Genomic DNA, 21,975 nt, shown 5'->3' with positions numbered 1-21,975 from the left:
CATCCAGAGAGATGAGAGGACAACTAATTGGTTCCAGGTCTTTTTGGCTTTTAGAACTCTATATTCTCTGAGGACAAGCAGGCTCAATATTCTTACGCGTGGGTCGTCCTCTGCGACGCCCCAGGAGACGGAAGAAGAAAAAAAAACTTCAAAAGCTAAAGAACCTTCCTGAACGTTTCGTCGCACGGGCCGACCCACTGCGCATGCGTGGGCGGCTTCCCGCCCATGACGCGAACGTGCAGTGATTAGTCTCTTTTTTTTCCGTGATCCTGGACGGTCGAGTTTGTTCCTCACTGTGCAGTTTCAGCTCAGGAGACGGTTTTTGTGGGCGTTTATTGCTAACTTTTGTTTTATTTTCTTTTATAGTTAATTCTAGTTAAAAAAAAATTTTTTTTTTGTTTTTCCTTCATTTTTTCTCATCCTTTAAAGTTTCCTTTCTTTTTCGTCGCGGCCGGCCTTTAGGCCACTCGGTCAGGTTTTTTTCCCTCTTTTTGTACCCTTTTGTATTGGCACCATTGAGCCTTTTAATTTCGCGGCCGCTATTTTCCCGTCCGTGTCATCGAAGACTCCCAGCGGCTTCAAGCGTTGTACTCGCTGCAACCAGACCATCTTGAGCACCGACCCCCACACGTGGTGTCTTCAGTGTATTGGGCCCGACCATCTCCCAGCTACCTGTAAGCTGTTTAAATTGATCAAGAAGCGGACCCAAGTGGCTCAAGAGGCTCAGCGTGAAAAACTTTTTTCTGAGCGGTCCAGTCCTTCGACATCGGCACCGAAGGCATCGACATTGGCGTCAACGTTGAGGGAAGCAGTGACACTGGGAGCGGAGGTAATGGCTGCCGAGAGACTGCATCGAGCTGGGAGCAGTGAGGCATCGAGTGGGTCTCCACCCATCTCGAGGTCTCCTGCTATGCAGGCCCCCTGGGACCGACCATTGTCGGACCCGGCCCCAAGGAGGCATGTGGATTCCACGTCATCCTTATCGGCCTCGTCGAGCGAAGGCGAAGAAGCATCGTCATCGATCTCCTTCTAGGCATGGTACCGAGAGCTCCGGGGAGCCGAGGGAGTTGGCACCCAAGAAGCGGCGGCGGCGCTGGGAGGACCACTCACCCTCCATTCAGGAGGTGCCAGTGCGTTGGTCATCTGGCAGCCTGGTACCGGCTCTCGAGCCCCCTAAGATTCTGGCACCGACTCCTGCCACCTGGGTCGACTCCCACTTGACGTCGGTGGAGGAAGCTTCACCGGAGTCCAGGCGGGGGTTGACTTCTCGACATCCCCCACGAGGTCGTCTATCCTTGAATTCGAGGCAGGCTCGGGTTCGGGCTGTTCTTAGGGAGCTTCTGTCCGATACCGAAGAGGAGCGCTCATGGGGAGAAGAGTAAGACCCCAGATACTTTTCGGAGGAAGAGTCCTGTGAGCTTCTCTCTGATCCTACTCCACCGATTGAAGTAAGAATGTCTCCACCTGAGAGTCTTACTTTCTCATCCTTTGTATGGGAACTGTCTGACATTCCATTCCCTTTGGAAGTTGTGGATGAGCCTAGGGCTGAGATGCTGAAGGTCCTGGATTATCCTTCTCCACCTGCAGAGGTTGCAACGGCCCCCCTATACAATACACTCAGGGAAGTACTGATGCGGAATTGGTCTTGCCTTCTTTCTAATCCAGTGGTTCCCAAGAAGTCCGAGTCCCAGTACAGAGTCCATGGAGAGCCTGTAATGGTGAAGGCCCAATTTCCTCATGATTCCACGGTGGTGGACTCTGCTCTCAGAAGAGCCAAGAGTACTAGAGACTATGCCTCGGCGCCCCCAGGCAGGGAGTCTAGCACCTTGGATTCTTTTGGGAGGAGAACGTATCAGGCCGCAATGCTCACCGCCAAGATCCAAACATACCAGCTCTATACGACTTATGGAACTCGGTGAGGCAACTGTCCAGTTTAGTTGAAGCACTTCCTCCGAAGCTTGCTGAACCTTTTCACCAGGTGGTCAGACAGCAGAAGGCGTGTTGCAAATTCTTGGCCAGGGGGTCTTATGACACTTTTGATGTGGCATCCTGAGTAGCTGCTCAAGGTATAGTGATGCTCAGACTCTCATGGCTGCGTGTCTCTGACCTGGATCATAAGACCCAGTAGCGAATGGCGGATGTTCCTTGCTGGGTTGATAATCTCTTTGGAGAAAAAGTAGAGGATATGGTTGATCAGATGAAAAAGCATCATGATGCCATGGATTCTCTCTTCCACCGGACGTCTTCTGCTACTGCCTCCTCATCCATGAGGCTTTTTGGAGGGAGGAGGAGTGCTCCTTATTCCTACAATAGGCGTAGGTACACTCCTGCCTCTCAGCAGCCGGTTCAGGCTCAGTCCCAGCATGTGCGTTCTCGTTAATGCCGTGCACCTAAGGCCCCTAGGGCTCCCCAGCAAAAGCAAGAGACGGACTTTTGACTGGCTCCAGTGCAGCATAGCTGCAGTAAAAGTGTCCGTACCGGGCGACTTGCCAGTCGGGGGGAGGTTGATATTTTTTCACCAAAGGTGGCCTCTTATAGCCTCCTACAAGTGGGCTCTTCAAATAGTCCGGTTAGGATACACACTCAGTCTGGCAGCCGAGCTTCTAAATTGCCCACCGGGAGCTCAATCCTTCATCTCCCAGCACAAGCAGGTACTTGCAGAGGAACTCTCTGCCCTTCTAAAGGTCAATGCGGTCGAACCCGTTCCACCAGGGGAAGAAGGGCTGGGATTCTATTCCAGGTACTTCCTTGTGCAAAAGAAAACAGGGAGGGATGCGTCCCATCCTAGACTTAAGGGCCCTGAACAAATTCCTAGGCCGAGAAAAGTTCAGGATGGTTTCCCTGGGCACCCTTCTTCCCATGATTCAGGAAAACGATTGGCTATGCTCTCTGGACTTAAAGAATGCCTACATTCACATCTCGGTGCTCCTAACTCACAGGAAGTACCTTCGATTTCGACTGGGAACTCAGCACTTTCAGTTGCCCTTTGGCCTAGCATCTGCGCCCAGGGTCTTCACAAAGTGCTCGGCAGTTGTCGCAGCATCGCTACGCAGACTGGGAGTGCATGTGTTCCCTTATCTTGACGATTGGCTGATGAAGAACACTTAGGAGGCCGGGGCTCTATGGTTCATGCAGATGACTATTCAACTGCTGGAGCTTCTGGGGTTTGTAATAAATTATCCCAAGTCCCTTCCAGTGCAGAAATTGGAGTTCATTGGAGGTCTGTTGGATATGCAGACGTCTCGAGCTTATCTTCCCCAGGCAAGGACAGACAATCTTCTGGCCCTAGTGTCCATGGCTTGAGCGTCTCAACAGATCACAGCGTGGCAGATGTTGAGACTTTTAGGGCACATGGCGTCCACAGTTCATGTGACTCCCATGGCACGCCTACATATGAGATCAGCTCAATGGACCCTAGCTTCCCAATGGTGCCAGACCACAGGGAATCTACAGGGTGTAATCTGTCTCTCCACCGAGTTTTGCAGATCCCTTCAGTAGTGGACCATTCGATCCAATCTGACCTCGGGACGTCCATTCCAAATTCCTCAGCCACAAAAAGTGCGGACGATGGATGCATTCCTCCTGGCGTGGGGAGCTCATGTAGATGGACTTCACACTCAAGAGGTTTGGTCCTTTCAGGAAAAGGGTCTTCAGATCAACCTCCTGGAATTGCGAGCGATCTGGAACGCTCAAGGCTTTCAGAGATCGGCTGTCCAACCAGATCATCCTAATTCAGACAGACAGTCAGGTTGCTATGTATTACACCAACAAGCAGGGGGGCACCGGATCTCGCCCTCTGTGTCAGGAAACTGTCAGGATGTGGCTTTGGGCCCACCATCATGGTATGTTTCTCCAGGCCACATATCTGGCAGGTGTAAACAACAGTCTGGCCGACAGGTTGAGCAGGATCATGCAAATTCACGAGTGGTCACTCAACATGGACGTCTGCAAGATCTTCCGAGCGTGGGGCACCCCCTCGTGGATCTTTTTGCCACTCACTCCAATCACAAAGTCCCTCATTTCTGTTCCAGACTTCAGTCCCATGACAGGCTAGCGTCAGATGCTTTTCTCCTACATTAGGGGACAGGCGGCCTGTATGCGTATCCTCCCATACCTCTAGTAGGGAAGACTTTGCTGAAACTCATGCAAGACTGCGGAACCATGATTCTGATTGCACCTTTTTAGCCCCGTCAGATATGGTTCCCTCTTCTTCTGGAGTTGTCTTCCGAAGAACCGTGGAGATTAGAATGTTTTCCGACCCTCATCACTCAGAATGAGGGGTCGCTTCTACATCCCAGTCTCCAGTCTCTGGCTCTCACACCCTGGATGTTGAGAACCTAGAAGTTGCCTCATTAGGCTTTTCTGAGAGTGTCTCCTGAGTCTTGCTTGCTTCCAGAAAAGATTCCACGAAAAAGTGTTATTCTTTTAAATGGAGGAGGTTTGCCGTCTGGTGTGATAGTAAGGCCCTAGATCCTTTTTCTTGTCCTACACGGACCCTGCTTGAATACCTTCTACACTTACCAGAGTCTGGACTCAAGACCAACTCCGTAAGAGTTCACCTTAGTGCAATTAGTGCTTACCATCAACGTGTAGAAGGTCAACCTATCTCTGGACAGCCTTTAGTGGTTCGTTTCATGAGACGTTTGCTTTTGTCAAAGCCCCCTATCAAATCTCCACTAGTGTCATGGGATCTCAATGTCATTCTCACCCAGCTGATGAAAGCTCCTTTTGAGCCACTGAATTCCTGCCATCTGAAGTACTTGACCTGGAAGGTCATTTTCTTGGTGGCGGTTGCTTCAGCTCGTAGAGTCAGTGAGCTCCAAGCCTTGGTAGTCCATGCACCTTATATTAAATTTCACCATAACAGAGTAGTCCTCCACACTCACCCTAAGTTCTTGCCGAAGGTGGTGTCGGAGTTCCATCTGAACCAGTCTATCATCTTGCCAACATTTTTTCCCCCGTCCACATATCCGCCCTGGTGAGAACAAGTTGCACACCTTGGACTGTAAGAGAGCATTGGCCTTTTACGTGGAGCGGACAAAGTCCTATCGACAGTCCGCCCAGTTGTTTATTTCTTTTGATCCCAACAGGAGGGGAGTTGCCATCGGAAAACGCACCATCTCTAATTGGCTAGCAGATTGCATTTCCTTCACTTATGTCCAAGCTGGGCTGTCTCTGGAGTGCCATGTCACAGCTGATAATGTTAGAGCCATGCCTGCATCAGTGGCTCACTTAAAGTCAGCCTCCATTGAAGAGATTTGCAAGGCTGAATCGTGGTCATCAGTCCACACATTCACATCTCACTACTGCCTTCAGCAGGATACCCAACACGAGAGTCGGTTTGAGTAGTCGGTGCTGCAGAATCTGTTCGGGGTTTAGAATCCAACTCCACCCTCCTAGGCCCATTTCTGTTTTGTTCCAGGCTGCACTCTCACCTAGTTGATTTTCTTTTCAGGTCAATCTCTGTTACGTCCTCGCCATTGCGAGGCCCAGTTGACCAATGTTCTTTGTTTTGAGTGAGCCTGGGGGCTAGGGATACCCCACACGTAAGAATATTGAGCCTGCTTGTCCTCGGAGAAAATGCATACCTGTAGCAGTTATTCTCCGAGGACAGCAGGCTCAATATTCTTACGACCCTCCCTCCTCCCCATTGGCGTTGTTTTCACTTATATTGTTTTGCTTTTTATTAAACTTATCACTGCACATTCGCGTCGCGGGCGGGAAGCCGTCCTCACATGCGCGGTGGGTCGGCCCGCACAACGGAACGTTCGGGAAGGTTTTTTAGCTTTTAAAGTTTTTTTTTTTTTCTTCTTCCGTCTCCTGGACCGTCTCGGACGACGACCCACACGTAAGAATATTGAGCTGTTGTCCTCGGAGAATACCTGCTACAGGTTTGTATCTTCATTTTACTTTGCCTGCAGGGGACCACAAGAGGATAAAAGGAAACAGACTATATACCATGCTGCTAGCAACAACATGTAGTCAGTAAATGCAGGAAGATGATTCAAAGCTATCCTGTGCTTTCAACTTGTAGTCTTCAGACTTTAAATTGAGCTGTCCTTGGGCAGATGAAACATTTCCACCATTGCTGTCTTACCAAATATAAGAATTACTAAAGGAAGCTAGCCATACAAAAGTGTTCACTGGATTCTAGTATCGTTGCCGGTAAGGAGTAATATGTGTTTCAGCTACTGATGGTTCCTGGAAAGACTTGCAATTCATGCTGCCTACGCATTATCAAAACATCAGAAAGTAATATGTTCAGCTGTATGGTAAGGAATGCAGAGATCAAAGGGGATAATCGTATATGTTTTTCACTGATTGTCGTGATTGAATTTACTACTGTTAAAATTCAGCTGTTCTTTTCATACTGTATGAATTGTTTTGCTATTGTAAATAGCTTGTGATGAAAGATTAAAAAAAAAGTTTTCTTAAATTTAGGCCCATTGTACTAAAAGCATATTGTGCAAGTGAATATATTCACATTTTATTTTTAATTCTGTTTTTTTCTAAAAGTACACAGCCTGCTGCAGCTTATTCCCACCCTAACAGTGCTGCTGGCTACACTGTCCAGCAGACGCCAGGGGTAGCCCACCCCGTGACTCCAGCCTATGCCCCTTCTGCTCAGACTGCCAGGCCGGTCACATCTGCACCTTATGGAGGAGGATACCAGACACATGCAGGAGGAGATTATAGTTATGGAGCACGACAACAGGAACCAACACCACAGCCTGCTACAACTCAGAACTACCAGGTATCAAAACAAAATCTCTTCCAGACTGTTTGGCGTAGAAATTTCAGTCATGTGGCCTTGTCCACATTTGGCCGTAGTTCCCGATAGGATTAATGTCCACCCTTTATGATACATGAGTGGTTCCCAAACCTGGTCCTGGAGGCACCCCAGCCAGTCAAGTTTTTGGGATATCAATAATGAATGTTAATGAAAGAGATTTGCATGCACTGCCTCCACTACATGCAAATCTCTTTCTTGAGTATTCATGGTGGATAGCCTGAAAACCTGACTGGTTAGGGTGCCTCCAGGATCAGGTTTGGGAATCACTGTGATACATTTCTCTTTTATGCATAATTCCTTTTCTCTACAGCTGTAGTGCTATACTTAAATTTTTAGTATTTTTTATATTTTGAAGCATATTTACAATTCAAAGAAAGCAGAATGAGGTGGAATAAAAATTGTTGCTGAGAATTTTTTTTTTTACTAGTGAACACAGTGGTTATTGCCATTGGATATTATGTTTTCTATAGGTACTAAACGCAAGCTTCAATCTCCTTCTCTTCTGTGGAGGAAAGACTTCAGATTCTCTGCCTTCGTCTCTATTGTATTTTCCTACATTGGCAGAGTGCTTCCTATCCTGTACTATACAGACTAAGTCTGCTACACGGATTAGGTGTAGAATCGTCACTAGTCTGAAAACCTCTGTGTGGAATTTATTTGCTCTTTATAGCATAACCGTATTCCAATTAAAAATTACACTTATCTGGGCTGTAGCTCAAACGATTTTAAATGATTGACAGAGACCCCCCGTTTCTCAAGTGCTTCTTCAGGAGCTTTCCCTTGGCTACTTAATTTGCCCTGCAATGAAAGTGTAAATATTTCAGAGAGGGGACCAATGGATTAGCTTAGCATATAAAATGCAGAGAGAATCCTACCTTCGGAGGGTCCTGCTAGTTCCTTCAGCAGGATGCCTACCGTTTAATATGGCGTCGTTGTTATTTAAAACCGACGCCATCAAGTACATCCAATCACAGACTGCTTAGTTTTTAAAGGGACCTTGTATCTTTACTAGATTGTCTGTCTATACCATCATTCCCCTGATCATGTTGTGGGCAAGCTATAAAAACGCCTTCATTCAATCCGATTGTTGAGAACCTTTGGGGCTAGGGTATCTAGGATATTATGACAATGCTGTGTTAAGGAAGTCATTTGAAAAGTCTTTTGTGGCATTTTTATAGGTAGTTTGCATACACATGTAATTGCCAATTTTAGAATGTGATTTATAAGTAGTATTGCTGCAGGACTTGAAGATAAAGGTGAACAATCTAGGCAGTCCAATGTGTATTTACCATTCCATTACGTCCCAAGTATCAGTCCTGACAAATAGGTTGTGACTATCTGCCAGCAGGTGGCGATAAAGAACTCTTGAGTTGTGCTTCATAAGCTCCTGCGGTTAGCAACCAAGCCCGTATTCTCTATCTCCAGCAGGCGGGATAGCAGCTTCTACTTCTGTCCTGCTTGCAGGTTCAGTTGAGTTTGGGGTTGAGAATATCCTGTGACTCAGGTGTAAACCTAGTGGTCTGGGTCCCTTCCTGCTCCCCTGTTTCCACTTTCTACCTCTTTATCTCAGTCTTCCCTTCTCTTTTCTCCTGCCTCTATCTTAAAAAAACAATAACAAAAAAACCACAGCCTTTGGTTCTTTTTGAGAGCCCTTGTGCTGTGGGAAGGTTGTGGGGCTTCAGTGCCTTGGAGGTCACGAGACTGGCTGTTTTCTGTGAGTATATTATTCCCTGTCTGAGCCTATTAAGTCTTAGGTGCGCTGCGGTGGGGTAAACTCTTGGCTACCGGTTCTTGCATGCTTTGCTGTCTCTGGGAGTTCAATCCGGCCCCGCTCCGATGTTGGCTTTGGCGGGCTCAGCGCCTATGGCTCCTGCGCTCCGTGAGGCTTCGGCAGACATTTTGTCAGCGGGTTCCTTATCCACTACTGTGTCCCGGGATGTTGGTTTTGTGGGGGTAGAATTTGTTCTTTTATTACATGAGACCTTTTTATTAAAATCGACTCATTCTGCCTCTCCTTCCCCTCATGTTACTTTTGAGGAGCAGCTTCCTAAGAAATTAAAACTTTCCGTTACACAGGATTTGGAAACTGTTCCTCTTCAGGACTCAGAGGAGGTTTTATCTGTGTATTCTGACTGTCCTAGTTTTGCTGATGGCCCTGACTTGGACATTTCAGAAGCAGACAGAGGTGATGAACCTACTGTAGCTAGGCTGTTTTTGAGAGTGGAGTTGCCTCTGTTGATCACAAAATCTATAGAGGCTTAAAACATTACTTCCCCTGCTTCTCAGTCCTCTAGTTCTGCTCTATCTATTATGTCAAGTACTAAGAAATCTCCTGTATCTATGAGGCTATGCAGGAGCTTAGTGCGAGTCCCCTGATTCTAATCTCACGCTATGTTCAAATTATACCCACTTCTGCCGTCTGATTTAGAGCAGTTTGCTCTAAGGTGGGTGCCCTTATTATTGCGGTTACTAAATGTACTACTATCCCTGTTGAAGGCGGCACTGCATAAAAGGATATGCATGACCACATGCTTGAGGCTTGCTTCATGCTTGCCTTTCAACTAGCTGCATTAAATTCTCAGGCAGCAATTTCTTCTTCTTTTGTAGCCAGGGCTTCTTTATCATGGATGCAACAGTTGTCCACGTTGGAGCCTCCAGACTTTCTCCCTACCCTATTGGCGGGGTTGTTCTATTTGTTGGACGCTCTTTATGATATTCTCCAAGCGTCCGTTTCGGCGGGACGCTGGGTATGGTTGAGGCATTGGGCCGCTGATGTGGCATTGTCGTCTGCTGAAGTTGCCCTTTTGGGGAATCTACTCTTTCCTTAGCGTCCCTCTGGACTAGCCCAGATTGTGACAGCTGGGTTGTGCACATCTTCCAGCAGGTGGAGACTGAGGACACTGACTCTTCAGAGAGCCAATAAGAGCCCTTGCTAAACAGAGAAAGATCCAGCAATCTCAGTTTCCAGCAGGTGGAAGGTGGTTAGCCCTTCAGTCTCTCTGTCTTTTCCTCTTTGCATTCCTTTTCGAAGCATTACAGGTTAGATGTGCAGAGTCGTCAGGATGCAATCTTCAGGGAGCGTGTCATCACAATGGTGTTGATAAGGTCACGACCATGATACTACTGCTTTGTTACTTCCCATCAGTCACAATCTGGGCCAGTCCAGAGGGATGGTAAGGAAGGAGAAATTAGGCCTTACCTTCTAATTTGCTTTCCGTTAGTCCCTCCGGGCCGGCCCAGAGCCCTCCCATATGAATTTCAATCTGTTGTGTTGTTTCGTTAGGCACATTGGTGGGTTTTCCTTTCGTCTTGGAAAGCTGTGTTGACTGTTTATGGTTTTTGGCTTCTGTTCCAAAAACAAACACCCCCCCCCCCCTCCACACACACACACACACATATATATATGTATTTAAGTGAAGGGATCTTGACATGTTCATGCAGCCTTTCTAGTGCCCTAAGGTGGTGGACATGGAAGGCGGATAGCATGGGCCCCTGAGTTGGTCGGGTGCCGGTGGCTGCTCAGGTTTCCAGATGCACAGAACGGGATATTTTTCTTTTTGTGCTTTGTTACAATATACTGGATCTTTTCCTGTCTAGCAAGGGCTCTTATTGGCTGTCTCAATCCTGTTTAGAAGGAGTGGTTCCATGGAATCTTTGCGGAGATTGGGTGGCGACATCGGTAATTGGAAACAAAACGGGAGATTGGCAGTCTTCTACGGTCTAAGCCCTGATCGTGACTGAATAGATATGGATGGGCTGGAGTGCAAATTTTAAGGGGCTTCGATGTTAGCTTCAGAACTTAGTACAAGAACAGTACTGGGCAGACTTCTACGGTCTGTGCCCTGAGAAAGGCAAGGACAAATCAAACTCGGGTAACATAGTAGATGATGGCAGAAAAAGACCTGTACAGTCCATCCAGTCTGCCCAACAAGACAAACTCATATGTGCCACTTTTTGTGTATAACTTACCTTGATTTGCATCTGTCATTTTCAGGGCACAGAACGTACAAGTCTGCCCAGCACTATCCCCACCTCCCACCACCGGCTCTGCCACCCAATCTCAGCTAAGCTTCTGAGGATCCATTACCTCGGAACAGGATTCCTTTATGTTTATCCCATGCATGTTTGAATTCCGTTACCGTTTTCCTCTCCACCACCTCCCATGGAAGAGCATTCCAAGCATCCACCACTCTCTGCGTGAAAAAATACTTCCTGACATTTTTCTTGTCTGCCCCCCTTCAATCTCATATCATGCCCTCTAGTTCTACCACCTTCCCATCTCCAGAAAAGGTTTGTTTGCCTGTCAGATATTTGAACGTCTGTATCATATCCCCCTGTTTCTCCTTTCCTCCAGGGTATACATGTTCAGGTCAGCAAGTCTCTTCTCATACGTCTTGTAACGCAAATCCCATACCATTCTCGTAGCTTTTCTTTGCTCCGCTTCAATTCTTTTTACATCCTTAGCAAGATACGGCCTCCAGAACTGAACACAATACTCCAGGTGGGGCCTCACCAATGACTTATAGAGGGGCATTAAAACCTCTTTTCTTCTGCTGGTCACTCCCCTCTCTATACAGCCTAGCAACCTTCTACTTACGGCCACCGCCTTGTCACACTGTTTCGTCGCCTTCAGATCCTCAGATACTATCACCCCAAGATCCCTCTCCCCGTCGGTACCTATCAGACTCTCACCGCCTAACACATATGTCTCCCGTGGATTTCTACTCCCTAAGTGCATTACTTTGCATTTCTTCGCATTGAATTTTAATTGTCAAACGTTAGACCATTCTTCTAGCTTCCGCAGATCCTTTTTCATGTTTTCCACTCCCTCCCGGGTGTCCACTCTGTTACAAATCTTAGTATCATCCGCAAAAAGGCAAACTTTACCTTCTAACCCTTCAGCAATGTCACTCACAAATATATTGAACAGAATCGGTCCCAGCACCGATCCCTGAGGCACTCCACTACTCACCTTTCCCTCCTCCAAGCGAATTCCATTTACCACCACCCTCTCTGGTGTCTGTCCGTCAACCAGCTCCTAATCCAGTTCACCACTTCGGGTCCTATCTTCAGCCCGTCCAGTTTGTTCAAGAGCTTCCTGTGGGGAACCGTGTCAAAAGCTTTGCTGAAATCTAGGTAGATTATGTCTATAGCATATCCCTGATTTAATTCTCCAGTCACCCAGTCAAAGAATTCAATGAGATTCATTTGGCACGATTTACCTTTGTTAAAACCATGTTCTCTGAGGACAAGCAGGCTGCTTGTTCTCACTGATGGGTGACGTCCACGGCAGCCCCTCCAATCGGAATCTTTACTAGCAAAAGCCTTTGCTAGCCCTCGCGCGCCGATGCGCACCGCGCATGCGCGGCCGTCTTCCCGCCCGAAACCGGCTCGTGCCGGCCAGTCTTCTTTTGTCCGCGCTCGGTACGGTCGTGTTTCGCCGTTCCTGCCCCGGAAAGTTGACCTCGCGCGTCGTTTTCGACTCGTTTCTTCTGAGAAAGTGAGAAAGTGTTTCGGGAAGGCCCTTTTCCGTTTTTCCTTTCCCGTATTTCGAGCTTTTCGCCCCGGTAAGTTTTCTTTCGTCGTCGGGGTAGGCCTTAGTTAGGCCTCGGTCGAAATTTTCTTCTCCCTATTTTTGTGGTGCCAATTTTCGCCATTTCGAGTTTTGATCTCACCGGCGTGATTTTTCCGCCCATGACATCGAAGCTTTCCAGCGGCTTCAAGAAGTGCACCCAGTGCGCCCGGATAATCTCGCTCACTGACAGGCACGCGTCGTGTCTTCAGTGTCTGGGGGCTGGGCACCGCCCTCAGGCCTGTAGTCTGTGTTCCCTTTTGCAAAAGCGGACTCAGGTAGCGAGGTTAGCCCAGTGGAACATTTTGTTCTCGGGCTCTTCGTCGGCATCGGCACCGGGGGTATCGAGTGCATCGACGTCTTCAGCGTCCAGACCTTCATCCTCGGCTGCCAGTGCATCGAGTGTATCGAGGCATCGACCCTCTGCATCGGCGCTGAGACATCGGACGACTGTATCGACGTCGGTGGTACCGGGACCTCGTCTGCTGATGTCGTCGGACGGTGGTGCTTCGTCTGGAGTGCAGGTGAGGGCTGTCCATTCCCCTGCTGGTGGCGGTGAGCCTTCGGGTGGGTCTCCCCTTACCCTGAGGGCTCCTGCGGTACAGCCCCCCCGAGACCGACCTTCTTCGGCCTCGGCCCCGAGGAAGAGACGGCTGGATTCTACGTCCTCCTCGTCGGTGCCGGGAAGCTCCGGTGACGTGCTTCGTTCCAAAAAATCGAAGAAGCATCGTCACCGGTCCCCTTCCCGTGTCGGCACCGAGAGCTCTGGGTCGCCGAGAGACTCGGCACCCAGCAGGCATCGGCACCGAGAGGACCGCTCACCCTCTGTCCAAGAGGTGTCGATGCGCTCCACTCTGGACAGCCCGGAACAGCCTCCACGCCCGGAACAGTATCTGACATCGACGCCTGCATCGACCTCCATGCTTTTTTCTGCAGCCGCTCTGAACGAGAGCCTCCGGGCCGTTCTCCCAGAGATCCTGGGAGAGCTGTTGCGCCCTATTCCTCCGGTACCGGCGGTGCTTGCGCCACCGGTACCGTCGAGCGTGGCGCCGGCTGGTCCATCGCCCGGGGTGAGGTCGCCTCCCAGGAAGGCTCCCCGACTACGTCGGCGGAGGGAGCTTCGCCGGTGCGGGCGAGGGAGTCTATCTCTCGACGCTCCCACCGTGGCCGTGGTTCCATGGAGTCGAGCCGGGCACGGTTGCAGACACAGGTTCGTGAACTTGTGTCTGACACCGAGGGTGAGGCCTCGTGGGAAGACGAAGGAGACATCAGATATTTCTCTGACGAGGAGTCTGAGGGTCTTCCTTCTGATCCCACTCCCTCTCCTGAAAGACAGCTTTCTCCTCCCGAGAGTCTGTCTTTTGCTTCCTTTGTCCGGGAGATCTCTTCGGCCATCCCCTTCCCGGTGGTTGTGGAGGACGAGCCCAGGGCTGAAATGTTTGAGCTCCTGGACTATCCTTCTCCACCTAAGGAAGCGTCCACAGTACCCATGCATCATGTCCTAAAAAAGACATTGCTGGCGAACTGGACCAAGCCTTTAACTAACCCCCACATTCCCAAGAAGATTGAGTCCCAGTACCGGATCCATGGGGACCCAGAGCTGATGCGCACTCAGTTGCCTCACGACTCTGGAGTTGTGGATTTGGCCCTAAAGAAGGCCAAGAGTTCTAGGGAGCATGCTTCGGCGCCCCCGGGCAAGGACTCTAGAACCTTGGACTCCTTTGGGAGGAAGGCCTACCATTCTTCTATGCTCGTGGCCAAAATTCAGTCTTACCAGCTCTACACGAGCATACACAAATGCAGAACAATGTGCGGCAGTTGGCGGGCTTGGTGGATGCGCTCCCCCCTGAGCAAGCCAAGCCATTTCAGGAGGTGGTCAGGCAGCTGAAGGCGTGCAGAAAATTCCTGGCCAGAGGGGTGTATGACACCTTTGATGTTGCGTCCAGGGCCGCTGCTCAAGGTGTGGTGATGCGCAGACTCTCATGGCTGCGTGCCTCCGACCTGGAGAATAGAATCCAGCAGCGGATTGCGGACTCGCCTTGCCGTGCGGATAACATTTTTGGAGAAAAAGTCGAGCAGGTGGTAGAGCAGCTCCACCAGCGGGACACCGCATTCGACAAGTTCTCCCGCCGGCAGCCTTCAGCCTCTACCTCTACAGGTAGAAGATTTTTCGGGGGAAGGAAGACTGTTCCCTACTCTTCTGGCAAGCGTAGGTACAATCCTCCTTCTCGACAGCCTGCGGCCCAGGCTAAGCCCCAGCGCGCTCGCTCTCGTCAGCAGCGTGCGCCTCAGCAAGGCCCCTCGGCTCCCCAGCAAAAGCAAGGGACGAGCTTTTGACTGGCTTCAGCAGAGCATAGCCGACATCCAAGTGTCAGCGCCGGGCGACCTGCCAGTCGGATCGAGGTTGAAAGCTTTTCACCAAAGGTGGCCTCTCATAACCGCCGATCAGTGGGTTCTCCAAATAGTCCGGCAAGGATACACCCTCAATTTGGCCTCAAAACCTCCAAATTGTCCACCGGGAGCTCAGTCTTACAGCTTCCAGCACAAGCAGGTACTTGCAGAGGAACTCTCCGCCCTTCTCAGCGCCAATGCGGTCGAGCCCGTGCCATCCGGGCAAGAAGGGCTGGGATTCTATTCCAGGTACTTCCTTGTGGAAAAGAAAACGGGGGATGCGTCCCATCCTAGACCTAAGGGCCCTGAACAAACATCTGGTCAAAGAAAAGTTCAGGATGCTTTCCCTGGGCACCCTTCTTCCCATGATTCAAGAAAACGATTGGCTATGCTCTCTGGACTTGAAGGACGCCTACACTCACATCCCGATACTGCCAGCTCACAGACAGTATCTGCGATTTCAGCTGGGCACACGTCACTTCCAGTACTGTGTGCTACCCTTTGGGCTCGCCTCTGCGCCCAGGGTGTTCACGAAGTGCTTGGCTGTAGTAGCAGCGGCACTTCGCAGGCTGGGGGTGCACGTGTTCCCATATCTCGACGATTGGCTGGTGAAGAACACATCCGAGGCAGGAGCCCTGCAGTCCATGCAGATGACTATTCGCCTCCTGGAGCTACTGGGGTTTGTGATAAATTATCCAAAGTCCCATCTTCTCCCAGTGCAGAAACTCGAATTCATAGGAGCTCTGCTGGATTCTCGGACGGCTCGCGCCTATTTCCCAGAAGCGAGAGCCAACAACTTGTTGTCCCTCGTCTCGCGGGTGCGAGCGTCACAGCAGATCACAGCTCGGCAGATGTTGAGATTGCTGGGCCACATGGCCTCCACAGTCCATGTGACTCCCATGGCCCGCCTTCACATGAGATCTGCTCAATGGACCCTAGCTTCCCAGTGGTTTCAGGCTGCTGGGGATCTAGAAGACGTGATCCACCTGTCCACGAGTTTTCTCAAATCCCTGTATTGGTGGACGATTTGGTCCAATTTGACTCTGGGACGCCCTTTCCAAATTCCTCAGCCACAAAAAGTGCTGACCACGGATGCGTCTCTCCTGGGATGGGGAGCTCATGTCGATGGGCTTCACACCCAAGGAAGCTGGTCCCTCCAGGAACGCGATCTACAGATCAATCTTCTGGAGTTGCGAGCGATCTGGAACGCTCTGAAGGCTTTCAGAGATCGGCTGTCCCACCAAATTATCCAAATTCAGACAGACAACCAGGTTGCCATGTACTACGTCAACAAGCAGGGGGGCACCGGATCTCGCCCCCTGTGTCAGGAAGCCGTCAGCATGTGGCTCTGGGCTCGCCGTCACGGCATGGTGCTCCAAGCCACATATCTGGCAGGCGTAAACAACAGTCTGGCCGACAGGTTGAGCAGGATTATGCAACCTCACGAGTGGTCGCTCAATTTCCGTGTAGTGCGACAGATCTTCCAGGTATGGGGCACCCCCTTGGTAGATCTCTTCGCATCTCGAGCCAACCACAAAGTCCCTCAGTTCTGTTCCAGGCTTCAGGCCCACGGCAGACTGGCATCGGATGCCTTCCTCCTGGACTGGGGGGAGGGTCTGCTGTATGCTTATCCTCCCATACCTCTGGTGGGGAAGACTTTGTTGAAACTCAAGCAAGATCGAGGCACCATGATTCTGATTGCTCCTTTTTGGCCGCGTCAGATCTGGTTCCCTCTTCTTCTGGAGTTGTCCTCCGAAGAACCGTGGAGATTGGAGTGTTTTCCGACCCTCATCACACAGGACGAAGGGGCGCTTCTGCATCCCAACCTCCGGTCCCTGGCTCTCACGGCCTGGATGTTGAGAGCGTAGACTTTGCCTCTTTGGGTCTGTCAGAGGGTGTCTCCCGCATCTTGCTTGCTTCCAGGAAAGATTGCACTAAGAGGAGTTACTTCTTTCTGTGGAGGAGGTTTGCCGTCTGGTGTGACAGCAAGGCCCTAGATCCTCGCTCTTGTCCTACACAGACCCTGCTTGAATACCTTCTGCACTTGTCTGAGTCTGGTCTCAAGACCAACTCTGTAAGGGTTCACCTTAGTGCAATCAGTGCATACCATTACCGTGTGGAAGGTAAGCCGATCTCAGGACAGCCTTTAGTTGTTCGCTTCATGAGAGGTTTGCTGTTGTCAAAGCCCCCTGTCAAGCCTCCTACAGTGTCATGGGATCTCAATGTCGTTCTCACCCAGCTGATGAAACCTCCTTTTGAGCCACTGAACTCCTGCCATCTGAAGTACTTGACCTGGAAGGTCATTTTCTTGGTGGCAGTTACTTCAGCTCGTAGAGTCAGTGAGCTGCAGGCCCTGGTAGCTCAGGCCCCTTACACCAAATTTCATCATAACAGAGTAGTCCTCCGCACTCACCCTAAGTTCTTGCCAAAGGTTGTGTCGGAGTTCCATCTGAACCAGTCAATTGTCTTGCCAACATTCTTTCCCCGTCCTCATTCCTGCCCTGCTGAACGTCAGCTGCACACATTGGACTGCAAGAGAGCATTGGCCTTCTATCTGGAGCGGACACAGCCCAACAGACAGTCCGCCCAATTGTTTGTTTCTTTTGATCCCAACAGGAGGGGAGTGGCTGTGGGGAAACGCACCATATCCAATTGGCTAGCAGATTGCATTTCCTTCACTTACGCCCAGGCTGGGCTGGCTCTTGAGGGTCATGTCACGGCTCATAATGTTAGAGCCATGGCAGCGTCGGTAGCCCACTTGAAGTCAGCCACTATTGAAGAGATTTGCAAAGCTGCGACGTGGTCATCTGTCCACACATTCACATCTCATTACTGCCTGCAACAGGATACCCGACGCGACAGTCGGTTCGGGCAGTCAGTGCTTCTGAATCTGTTCGGGGTTTAGAATCCAACTCCACCCCCCTAGGCCCATGTTTTTTCTGTTTCAGGCTACACTGTCTGTTAGTTGGATAAATTGTTAGGTCAATCTCAGTTATGTCCTCGCCGTTGCGAGGCCCAATTGACCATGGTTGTTGTTTTGAGTGAGCCTGGGGGCTAGGGATACCCCATCAGTGAGAACAAGCAGCCTGCTTGTCCTCGGAGAAAGCGAATGCTACATACCTGTAGAAGGTATTCTCCGAGGACAGCAGGCTGATTGTTCTCACAATCCCGCCCGCCTCCCCTTTTGGAGTTGTGTCTTCCCTTCTCTTTGTCTTGCTACATATGAGACTGGCCGGCACGAGCCGGTTTCGGGCGGGAAGACGGCCGCGCATGCGCGGTGCGCATGGGCGCGCAAGGACTAGCAAAGGCCTTTGCTAGAGAAGATTCCGATTGGAGGGGCTGCCGTGGACGTCACCCATCAGTGAGAACAATCAGCCTGCTGTCCTCGGAGAATACCTTCTACAGGTATGTAGCATTCGCTTTGTCTCAGATCTTGCAACTTATTGACTTCCAGGAAATTCACTGTCCTTTCCTTCAGCATCGCTTCCATTACTTTTCCAATAATTGAAGTGAGGCTTACCGGCCTGTAGTTTCCTGGAGGAGTGGCCTGGAGTGGAGGAGTGGCCTAGTGGTTAAGGTGGTGGACTTTGGTCCTGAGGAACTGAGTGCGATTCCCACTTCAGACACAGGCAGCTCCTTGTGACTCTGGGCAAGTCACTTAACCCTCCATTGCCCCATGTAAGCCGCATTGAGCCTGCCATGAGTGGGAAAGTGCGGGGTACTTATGTAACAAAATAAAATAAATAAAATCACCACTTTTGTGAAGAGGGACCACATCCGCCATTCTCCAATCCCACGGAACCTCTCCCGTTTCCAATGATTTATTAAACAAATCTTTAAGAGGACCCGCCAGAATCTCTCTGAGCTCCTTTAATATCTTGGGGTGGATCCCGTCCGGTCCCACAGCTTTGTCCACGTTTAGCTTTTCAAGTTGTTTATACACACTCTCTTCCATGAATGGTGCTATATCTACTCCATTTATATTTGTACTTTTGCCAGTCCATCGCAGTCCTTCTCTAGGATTTTCTTCTGTGAAAACAGAACAAAAGTATCTATCTAGCAAATTTGCTTTTTCTTCATCATTGTCTACATAGCGGTTCGCAGTATCTTTCAGTCTCACAATTCCCTTATTTGTCTTCCTTTTTTCACTAATATACCTGAAGAAATTTTTGTCACCCCTCCTTACATTTCTAGTCATTTTTTCTTCCGCTTGCGCTTTTGCCAGACGTATCTCTCTCTTGGCTTCTTTCAGTTTCCTCTGGTATTCCTCTCCGTGTTCGTCTTCTTGAGTTTTTGTGTATTTCAGGAACGCCAACGCTTTAGCCTTTATTTTCTCAGCCACTTGCTTGGAGAACCATATCGGTTTCCTTTTTCTCTTGCTTTTACTTACTCTCCTTACATAAATGCTTGTGGCTCTATTTATAGCTTCTTTCAGCCTGGACCACTGTCCTGCCACTTCTTGTTCGTTCTCCCAGCCCATCAGCTCCTTCCTCAGGTATTCCCCCATTTTACTAAAATCAGCACGCTTGAAATCTAAGACTTTGAGTTTTGAGTGGCCGCCCTCCACTTCAGCTGTCATATCGAACCAAACCATTTGATGGTCACTGCCGCCCAGGTGGGCACCCACTCGGACATTTGATACACTATCGGACATTTGGTATACATATAAGTTATCACATACCATGTAAAATTAGTTTATCTTGTTGGGCAGACTGGATGGACCGTACAGGTCTTTATCTGCCATCATTTACTATGTTTACTATGTCTCTGAAGAGTCTGTGTTCTCAGTCTCCACCTGCTGGAAGGTGTGCACAACCCATCAGTCACAATCTGGGCCAGTCCGGAGGGACTAAAGTAAAGCAAATTAGCAGGTAAGACCTAATTTCTCTTTGGTGAGGATTTGAAGAAGATTGTTAAAGACCTGGGAGATTCCAGGGTCCAGCGGATACCTGAGGGCAAGCCTAAGCCTCAACTCCGGGCAACCAAGTCTCATTTTCGAGAAGCTCGGAGGTATAGACCAGGGAAGGCTAGTGCTTTTCTCAAATACTTTGCTTTCCTCAGACTCAATCTTCCTTTCGAGGAGGCAAGAAGCCATTTTCTGCTTCATCAAGAACCTCTCCCTCTTCGCAGCCCTTGCAATAATGTCGAGGTTCACGCCTTGTACATAGGCATAGGTGCCGGGCGTCTTTCTCACTTTCACAAGGAATGGACCACTATTCTCCAAGGACAATCAAGCTCTCATATTCTCACGTATGGGTAGACTCTAATCCGCATTGTGCGGTCCAGCAATTATTCCAAAGTAAAAAAATAAGAGCTTTGTGAATTTTACCTCTCCAGTTATAATTAAGTGTACTTCTACCCTTACCCTACTCTCTATTGCTCACTAGAAGCTGTAGTCCTATCCCCGGAGACTTATCAGCTTCATTGGGATTACTTCTCTCTATATGCTACTATATATTCGTCCCAGAGTTGTATTCTCTTTTCCGGAACCGTAACAGCTTCCTTGCACCTACTGTTACTTTATTTTCCACTCTATATATTCCTGGAGTTGGTACTGTCCTCGCTGGAATCTGTAAACCACATTGAGCCTACTGCTATGTGGGAAAATGCGGGATACAAATGTAATAAATAAATAGATATTCCTTGTATTTTGTTGTCCCAAAGAAATCAGACTTTTTGCCCTGTTCTGGATCTCGGAGGAGTAAACAGGTGTCTCGAAGTGCTGCACTTTCACATGGAGACTCTTCGTTCTGTCATAGCCTCGGCCCAGCCAGGCGAGTTTCTCACCTCCATTGGACCTCAAAGAGGCTTATTTTCGTAACACAGTTTGTACTCCTCACTGGAAATTTCTCCAGTTTGCTATCCTGGGAGATCATTTTCAATTCAAGGCCAAGCCTTTTGGCCTTGCCACAGAACCTCGCACATTTTCAAAAGTTATGGTGGTGGTGGCAACCTTTCTTTGCCAGCAGGAGATCCAGGTACCTCCGTATCAGGACAATTGGCTAATTCGGGCGCCTTCTTATCAAGAGAGGGTTCGCAGTACATAGACAGTCCTAGCTCTTCTTTCTGCGCTGGGTTGGGTAGTGAATTACAGCAAGAGTCATCTCACCCCATCCAGACCCTGGAGTGTCTGGGAGTGTGCTTGAATACCCAGGCGGGAAAGGTTTTCCTGCCTCATCGTTGTGAGCTGAAGCTCAGACAGCAAATTCTCAGGCTTCTCTTTCTTCCCTGCCCACTGGTTTCGGATTTATGCTAAAATTCTCCGTTCTGTGGTGGCAACTTTGGATGTTCTGCCTTGGGGGAAGTTTCACATGTGGCCCCTACAGTCATTCCTGTTGAGCCGGTGGTCTCCAGTCTTGGGGACTTATGACCAGCTGGTGCCGTAGATGCCTCAAGCCAGACCGATTTAGTGGCTTCTCCCTGTGCACACTTAGGCGGGGCTGCCCTTACAGACTCCCATTTGGCGTGTTCTCACCTCCGATGCCAGCCTCTTCGGATGGGGAGCCCATTATCTCCACCATTCTGCACACGACCGCTGGTCGAGAGTTGAGGCTTCCTGGTTCATCAACAGATTGGAACTTTGAGCTGTCCAGAAAGCTCTACTAGCCTTTGCACCTCTTTATCGTGGGAGGCTGGTGTGCGTGCTCTTGGACAGTGTCACAGCCGTGTCCTGCATCAACAGACAAGGAGGAGCAAAGTGTGTATCTCTAGCCCAGGAAGTGCACCGTCTTTTTCAGTGAGCGGAATTGAACATTCTGATGATTTCAGCGTCTCACATAGTGGATTCACTGAATTTGCAAGTGGATTTCCTCAGCAGAGTGTCTCTGGACCCGGGGAAATGGCAACTGTCAAAGACTGCATTTCTCTTCATTTCCACACAGTGGGGGGCCTTCCAGTTCTGGACCTTGTGGCATCCAGACTCAAATGCGCAAGTACACAGATTCTACAGCTGCTTCAGGGAGAGAGACTCCCTAGGAATGGATGCACTGGTACAACCTTAGCCGTCAGATGGCCTCCTTTACGTGTTTCCCACATTGCACAGGATTGTATCTCATCCTGGGAAGGTCTTTCTTTTAGCTCTGGACTGGCCCAGATATCCTAGGTACGTGGACCTCATCTGTCTTCAGATTGCTCCTCGGTTAACTCTTCCTCCACAGACTGCCTTATTGCACCAGTACTTATAGAGGATACCTCTCGCTTTGTTCTTATGGCCTGGCTC

General features: G+C 49.6%; 1 protein-coding gene across 2 annotated transcripts in view; it reads left to right on the top strand.

The window, feature by feature from the left end:
* ZFR2 (zinc finger RNA binding protein 2) overlaps positions 1 to 21,975 on the top strand; it is a 324,672-nt gene that overhangs the window by 36,528 nt on the left and 266,169 nt on the right. For both annotated transcript variants that reach the window (XM_030220048.1, XM_030220047.1), the window contains exon 2: positions 6,517 to 6,754. In XM_030220048.1, the coding sequence (XP_030075908.1) occupies positions 6,517 to 6,754 (238 nt within the window). The remainder of the gene's footprint in view (positions 1 to 6,516; positions 6,755 to 21,975) is intronic.

Source organism: Microcaecilia unicolor, chromosome 11 (genome assembly GCF_901765095.1).
Source record: "Microcaecilia unicolor chromosome 11, aMicUni1.1, whole genome shotgun sequence".
Classification (NCBI taxonomy): domain Eukaryota; kingdom Metazoa; phylum Chordata; class Amphibia; order Gymnophiona; family Siphonopidae; genus Microcaecilia; species Microcaecilia unicolor.
This window is presented reverse-complemented; position numbering and strand designations above follow the sequence as displayed.